This window comes from Coregonus lavaretus (genome assembly GCF_964263955.1).
Source record: "Coregonus lavaretus genome assembly, chromosome: 4".
Taxonomy (NCBI): domain Eukaryota; kingdom Metazoa; phylum Chordata; class Actinopteri; order Salmoniformes; family Salmonidae; genus Coregonus; species Coregonus lavaretus.
Window position 1 is genome coordinate 6,284,870 of NC_139991.1, and position 8,087 is coordinate 6,292,956.

Below are 8,087 nucleotides of genomic sequence, written 5' to 3' on the forward strand. Positions count from 1 at the left end.
TTAACATATAGTCAGCCCAGTCAGTTAATGGTTCAGTAGTTTACATTATAAATGACAAGTTGCCCATTCTGTGAAGGGTGTGTGTGGACCTATTCCTAGAAATTACCCTGCTTTATACACTATACCTTTTTGTTCTGATGCCTAACTGGTGAAAAACCACGGGGATAGAAGCACTACTGAAACGCGTGCTGATGACACTGGCTGCTTCTCGTTGCTACATTAAAGCTCGGCACACCTTGACTTTTGCCCTTAGATTAAGATAGAGATGAGGTGCAGGGGAGGGTTGATCAATGATTAATGGCAAAAGTGGGCACAGAATCAGTGCAGCAGAGAAACTGAGCATATCTTTGACTTGATTATGAAGGGGAATGGGGCTTTACTACTTTACAGGAGAATAGAATTTGGCTGTCAGACAGGGATGGTCCTCTCTTGACACAATGAGCAGAGTGATGGGGTTGCTGTTTATGTGCACTTTAAATATTGCATGCCGCATATCTTTACTATGATTTCAAGAAAGTATTAGGGTTTAATACACAACACTCCTACAATGAAAACATGTAATTGATAATTATCATTACAACAATGAGAATGGAAAATTGGGGGATACTCAGAGAAATAGGCTTATATGCAAAAGACTGTCTGAACAGGTCCATAAGTGAAATGTGTGTAACTTTATTGTGGGGCTGCAGTGACCCCTTGTGGTGTACCTACAAACATACATCAGCAATAACTCAGATTTGGGTGGACGACCATTAGTTATTGATCAAATAAACTGTCAGGCATGCATAATGGTTGTTTCAATATGTGTTGTATTAGGGTATAACATTTTACATTTTAGTCATTTAGCAGACGCTCTTATCCAGAGCGACTTACAGTTAGTGCATACATTATATTATATTTTATTTTTTCATACTGGCCCCCCGTGGGAATCGAACCCACAACTGAGCTACATCCCTGCCGGCCATTCCCTCCCATACCCTGGACGACGCTGGGCCAATTGTGCACCGCCCCATGGGTCTCCCGGTCGCGGCCGGCTACGACAGAGCCTGGATTCGAACCAGGATCTCTAGTGGCACAGCTAGCACTGCGATGCAGTGCCTTAGACCACCGCACCACTCGGGATAAAAAGCACGTTATTACTCAGCATTATCCCAAAACCAAGAAGATTTGATTTACTAACCAAAAAACGTACAAAAAACTCATTCGATCTGAATGTATTCTGAACAAGATATAAACAAATAAATAAACAAAGATTGATTGTATATTTTTATACCACTCTTCACACGTGAAATGTAGTACATCCGGTTGACAATCCATTGCGTCTACCATTGGGTGCCATCTACATATCCCACAATGCACTGCTTTAGGACTTCCTTTTTCCTTTCGGCCATTTTCCGCCCCAGACGGTATGTGAAAATAAGCTCACTATCTTTCAAACGAAATCGCTCTTAATCCTCCAATATATCGAAGTTGGTGTGACTTTTATGCATTTATGACGAAAGTGTATGATGTTGTCGTTCCGAATATATTACTATTGATGAGTTTGTTGAGATAAAGGCTCAGTACTTGAAATTGGTTAGCAGTCATAACCTACCTGGGTTGCAGACGCATGTATGTGTGTGTTGTCAGTGACGTTACACGTTTCATTGTCACCAACCTGTCGATAATGATCTAGATATCGACAATCAACTCAAAAGGTTACGGAGTCATTATCACAGTAAAATATACTTTTATTGTTCCGTCTGTTTGTTGTAATCCATCGTTGACCCCCCCCCCCCCCCCCCCCCCCAGCTAGCTTGGAGGTGATGGCTAGCTAACTGGCTACCATTTAGCCTAGTAAGCACTTCGTCAGCCATTTATTCCTCAGCTAGATGGTCTGATCTTATTGCTAAATGTGATTAGCTTCTACGCCTACATGTGTTAGTGTCAACTTCTGTTTCAGGGAAGTAGGCAACCATGGCACCCAGCCGAAATGGCATGCTTTTGAACCCCCACTTCCACAAAGACTGGCAGACGAGGGTGCGCACCTGGTTCAACCAGCCCGCAAGGAAGACTCGCAGGTAGCCCTTGATTAGTTACTTTGGTTAAGTATAGTATAATGGTTGGATAAATGCTAACGTTTGGTTGAAGTGTCTGACGTTTCAAACGTCCACTGTATGCAAACCTACCAGCTATTAACTAGCATGCTTATGTGACGTACCTAGTTGGTTAACTAGCTGTATGGATTGAATGATGGCTACGGTGTAATTCTGGTGTGTAGCTGTGCAAGACATGCCTGCGGCTGTATGTATGTGATGGAGATCATTCAAATATAACTTGCTATATATGAACAGAGTATTTGTTTTTCAGGCGAAAGGCCCGTCAGATCAAGGCTCGTCGTATTGCTCCACGTCCTGTGGCTGGACCCCTTAGGCCTCAAGTCAGGTGTCCCACCATAAGGTATCACACCAAGGTGCGCGCCGGACGTGGCTTCACCCTGGAGGAGCTCAAGGTAAAAGGAATATTAACAGTACATTTACCTTTTGAATAATATCCTTCCGGTTTAGGTAGTGTTGGTACATTATGTAAGACTGAACAGAGTGAAAGACCGGTGTGAATTTATTGGATATTTTAGCTTGCTGATAAGGCTGAACGATTTTGGAAAATAATCTAATTGCGATTTTTTGCCCCCAATATTGCGATTGCGATTTAATATGCGATTTAATTTATTTATCCTTTTTCCCCTACAAAACATAATGAATGATTTAAATATGACCAACACAATAGTATATACATTTAGTGTGAAATGTTCTTTCCCATAGGCTGGGTCTATTTGTTAGAATTAAATTCAAACATGTATGACTTGAAATAAATGACATTTTTATTGAACTGCTCATTACAGAAACATCTGTGGCTTTGCCACTGTGCATTTAAATAATTTAAACAAAGGCATGAACTTTGTAAACACTGTGTGCAAAAGGTACAGTCTTAAGAAAAAAATAATTTTAAATTGTATGTATCTTACTGCTCCCAAGTCAGTAACATTTCACACAACTGAAACAAGGAATTTGCTTTGAAAATATTTTGTAAAATCAAAGTAAATAAAGTTATAAATAAAAAATGAGAAATGCACTTTTAATTTAGACAAACTATTTTTTATAAACGATTTGAATATTATAATATAAAATAGATGAGCCTCACTTATCTCAAGTACACAACAATAACACACCACACAGACTAAAGTTCACTACGAGTATGGCACTGCCAGCCATACTTATCCAACAGTTCTGTTCTCAGTGGCTCACAGGTTTTTTGCTAAGAAAACCAGAATATTGACTTTTTCTGGCTTCAAGGATGAGCGAGTGCAAGTCACAATATTCCCTCCTGTGCTAAAAAGACGCTCTGAGGGAGCGCTTGTAGCAGGTACACAAAGATACTTGCGTGCCATGGTGCACAACTGTGGGTAGCTGATCTTGTGCACCCTCCACCAAGCCAATGGATCATCTTCTCCATCAATGGTAGGAGTCATCAGGTAATTGTTTATCTCTGCCTCTGCGACATCTTCAAGATTTACAGGCAAAGAAGGAGAGGCTGAACTGGTCTTGAAAAAACTGCCAAGAGACCTCTTCGTCTTTTCCCCCAAGGACTGTGCACTTTGAGGCATCTGAACAGTTTCAGTACGAGACCTCTTCTCCTATTAGATGAAAACAACAGCCATTAGTTTTCCAGTTAGATTTTACAGAAAATTTTTGTTTTTGTGAAATACATAATTATTTACCCAATGATATGTACGTTGTGCCAAGTCTACTATCTCTGTCTTCAGACGAGTCTTGATAGCAGGGATGTTGTCTGTACTGATGTACTGTATTTTGAACCTAGGGTCCAGGAAACAGGCAACATCCAAAAGCTCCTGGATGTTTGGGTCTCCATATTTGTTATTGAGGTATGCTAGGACTTTGGTTTTTATTGATTTAGTCAGGTCAGTGTCCTCAGCATCTTCAGCCAGGACTGATGTGGCAAAAAGGTGGAGAACTGGCTTGAGGTAGGAGATGCTTACATACTCCTCTCCAGAAAGAGCATCAGTAAACTCCAGTAGAGGATGCAGTGCCTTGTGAATCGACTCCAACACGTCAATATCCTGCCAGGTTGGGATAAGGGAGCGTGCATATCGATCTCCAGACAATACCTGAGAAATGGCTTTGGCCTGTTCAAGCACTCTGGCAATCATCATTTCTTTAGAACCCCATCTTGTTGGGCACTCCGTTATGAGGTTGTGCTCAGGGAGTTTGAGCTCTCTCTGTGCCTCCGTCAGGGCTGCTTTCTTCTTCCAACTGTGGGAAAAGTGCCCCACCAGCTTCCTGCACAGTGCTGTTGCCCTTGACACTCTGTCATCTTTGAGTGCATTTTCTAAAAGAAATAAAAAGTAGTGTATTACACACAATTTGAGTTTTGATACAAGGCTCTCACTATTACACACTCAAATTAGCTGTAATTCTGAAATACACACATCCACAACACATCCTCTCTCTCTCTCTCAATTCAAAGGGTCTTTATTTGCATGTCAATTCTCTCTCTCTTTCTCTCTCTCTCTCTCTCATAAACACTAAAAAAACATGTAAAAAACAAAAACAAGAAAAGAAAAAAAATGCAGGTGGGCATTCCACCACAGACAGACATATGATATAAGCAAGTAAAATGAATTTACATATTAGAAAAGGAGTGGAAGTATGAATTTATTTAATCCCATCCGATTTATATAATATCATTTATATATATTTGTATATTCAGCTTTACTAATCGACGCATCTCTCTCTCTCGCACTCGCACACACACACACACACACACACACACACACACACACACACACACACACACACACACACACACACACACGATAACTTACCAATGGCAAGATGTAATCTGTGGCCAAAACATTGGAGCCTCGTCCATTCATTAAGCCGCGCAGCAAGCACCATATTCGACGCGTTGTCCGTCGTGATGCAGACGTGATTCTCCTCGTGGAGATCCCAGCTGACAAGCCCTTCTCTCAGGCCGGCTGCAATATTTTCCCCTGTGTGATCGTCTGGGAAGTAGGTAGTTTGTAGGCAGCGAGCTCGGAGGTTGAAATCTTCATCAATAAAATGGACTGTAAGACTCTGGTACGGCTCAGCTGTGCGGCTTGACCACATATCAGTAGTGCTAGCAAAAAACTCCACCGTTTTAAGTTCCGCGGCGACTTTCTCTTTGCACTTTTTGTACAGCTCCGGTATGGCAGTCTGACTGAAGTATGTGCGGGAGGGTATACTGTAACGTTTATCAAGCGTATGTATTAATGCCATGAACCCAGGCTTGGTCACCGTGCTGAGAGGCATCATATCTTTGGCTATGAACTCGGTTATTGTCCGAGTGATTTCTCCGTGCCGTTTTGAATTACGTTCATACGGAGTGACACTTTCGAACATTTCTGTCAGTGATCCCTGTCTTGAGGTATTTGGCTTGTCTCGCGCACTGATGCTCGGCATTTTGGTCATACAACTGTCATGCATTGATTTGTGGTATTTTTTTAAGTGCTGAAACAGGTTTGTAGTGTTACCCCGTGAAGTAGCAATCGGAGCACGGCATGCTCTGCACAACACCTGACGCTGCTCAGCATCTTCTTTTTTAAAACCAAAATAGTTCCACACCACCGACGTGCTGTTCCTCTTCGATATTAAAGTATCAGCTGTGTCAGTTTCTGACTGTTCCGTCGAGCAAGAGGCCATTGCGCTGGACAGCATGAAAAGTCGCGTCACGTGACCACCTCAAATCGCGCACGTTGCGATTCGAAAATCGCGTTCAGTCAAATCGCGATATTATCGCGAATGCAATTAATCGTTCAGCCCTACTTGCTGACTACTAAAACCGTTTACAGCAGTCAAGTGTTGACAAATCTCCGGAATCTCTGCACCTCCTTGATGATTCAATTTGAACCTATTTGCTGATGTCTGCTTGATTTAATATGTTGTGCATCTTAAAAAACTCAATTAAAGTTAGTCAATTGAGTAATAATATGGGACTCAAGCCAGTTATTAACCAATTTTATTTTTTACATGCTTTTTGCCTGAATGTAGCAAATCTACTTGTATTGATTTATGTGCAAGCCTTCACACTTCTAAAAGTCCAGGCATGGTTAGCAACTAAATGTCTAACATTCCTCAAATATTTGGTTCACTGCCTTGCATGTGCTTTGTGTATTCCAGGCCGCCGGTATCCACAAGAAGACAGCCCGCACAATTGGCATCTCGGTTGACTCCCGCCGTCGCAACAGGTCATCGGAGTCCCTGCAGGCCAATGTACAGCGCCTGAAGGAGTACCGCTCCAAGCTCATCCTCTTCCCCAGGAAGGCCTCCACACCCAAGAAGGGAGACAGCACTGTAAGTGTCAGTCATAGAACATTGGGTTGAGTGTTTATAAACATATGGGCACGCATAACCATATTGTCAAATGATTCAAAGTGATTGCCTAATTTGAGGGTCAGATTATAAATATTTGCAGTGTGACGATTTCAGCAGTCATGCATAACATTCCCTGTTAAAAGTGATTTCAGAAAATTTGCTCATAAATGGAGCAATGAGTGAAATTGTGATGAGGAAACCTGGATTGTGAGCAGCACTGGGCCAGCAGTCAAGTGATGACAAATTCTCCGGAATCTCTGTATTACCTTGATGATTACCTTTGAACCTATTATCTGATGACTGCTGGTTTCATGTGTCCAGTGCCCATTCTGTAGTTTCTGAAATGACCTGTTAGCAAGGACATTTTGGAGTTACGGTGTGGACATTGGGCTTCAAGCTAGTCTGTGGAGACTTTGAAATGTTTTTACTGCATTTTGTGCTGTCTTAGACATATTGGTGGACAGTGTTGGAATGTCATTAAAAATATTGTTTACACATAACAGCTCTGCATGGTTATCTGGACTACAACTTATGTGACTACTTTGTTTACGTGCGCCATTGTAATTTTAGATTCAGTTGGTGGTGTGCAATTCAATGTTTGAAATGTCTTCTCTTCACCCCAGTAGCGTTTTAGATTGACTGCACCGTCTTGAATGTGCTCATGGTAGATGTTACTTTCCCTGCGCGTATTAAAACCTTTCCCTTTCTCCAGGAGGAGGAACTCAAGATGGCCACGCAGCTCTCTGGGGCTGTCATGCCCATCAAGAATGTACGTATCACTCAATTCACCCAAAAAATGAAGTTCATGTTCTTTAAATGCACTTAACACTGATTTAGGTTATGTAATGTAAATGGGAAGACCAGGTCATAATTGAAATAATTGGAGGATGTAAGATGAGTATCTTGAGTATTTGTATTGAATACATTATGTTAGAGCTCTTTCAGCAGTCAAGTGATGACAAATTCTCCGGAATCTCTGTATTACCTTGATGATTCTCTTTGAACCTATTATCTGATGACTGCCAGATTGTGTGCTGTGCCTTAACTTACAGACGTGGACACATAAATACTTCAATAATTGAGTAATAACATGGGACTCGAGCCTAATCCATTCATTGTATTTTACTTTCTCTTTGTCTGAAATGCCCTCTACTAGCCCTTCTATTCCTGAGTGCATCTTTACATCAACTTGTTGTAATTGGGGTCTTCTCCCTGTGCTACAGGTGCATAAGAAGGAGAAGGCCAGGGTGATTTCTGAAGATGAGAAGAACTTCAAGGCTTTCGCCAGCCTGCGTATGGCCCGTGCCAATGCTCGTCTCTTCGGTATCCGTGCCAAGAGGGCAAAGGAGGCGGAAGCGGAGAGTATTGACAAGAAGAAATAAACCGTTAGTTTCTATGGAACTTTCAAAAATAAAAACGTGTACAAATTGGCTGGTCATGTTTGTTAGCATCTCGCATCTTGGACTTTTTAATTTATTGCAGTTGTGCAAACATTTCTGATCAACGGTGTTAAACACTCAACTTTGGTACATTAGAAAAAATCTATTTTAATGCTTAAGTATTTCAATGAACACATTTGATGGATTATAGAAATACAGGCATCAATGCAAACACTAAATCGAGTGTTTACTGTGTTGCCCAAGAGACCAATGGATACAATATATCTTGCCCAGT

The 8,087-nt window shown here is 41.5% G+C and overlaps 1 protein-coding gene across 1 annotated transcript; it reads left to right on the plus strand.

Moving 5' to 3' along the window:
- The first annotated feature begins 1,350 nt into the window (after nucleotides 1–1,350).
- Nucleotides 1,351–7,843, plus strand: LOC311128186 (large ribosomal subunit protein eL13-like). Its single transcript, XM_084160193.1, has 6 exons — nucleotides 1,351–1,406; nucleotides 1,943–2,060; nucleotides 2,350–2,491; nucleotides 6,219–6,392; nucleotides 7,126–7,182; nucleotides 7,637–7,843. Exons 2-6 carry the CDS (start codon nucleotides 1,957–1,959, stop codon nucleotides 7,793–7,795), a joined length of 636 nt encoding a protein of 211 aa, XP_084016319.1. The 5' UTR covers nucleotides 1,351–1,406; nucleotides 1,943–1,956; the 3' UTR covers nucleotides 7,796–7,843.
- The last annotated feature ends 244 nt before the right edge of the window (nucleotides 7,844–8,087 follow it).

What these genes read in the sequence shown, in the direction of transcription:
- LOC311128186 (XM_084160193.1), top strand. Translation starts at nt 1,957, where the DNA reads ATGGCACCCAGCCGAAATGGCATGCTTTTGAACCCCCACTTCCACAAA. An exon ending in CCAAGAAGGGAGACAGCACT is followed by an intron (nt 6,393 to 7,125) that starts GTAAGTGTCAGT and finishes CCCTTTCTCCAG; the next exon opens with GAGGAGGAACTCAAGATGGC. An exon ending in CTGTCATGCCCATCAAGAAT is followed by an intron (nt 7,183 to 7,636) that starts GTACGTATCACT and finishes CCTGTGCTACAG; the next exon opens with GTGCATAAGAAGGAGAAGGC.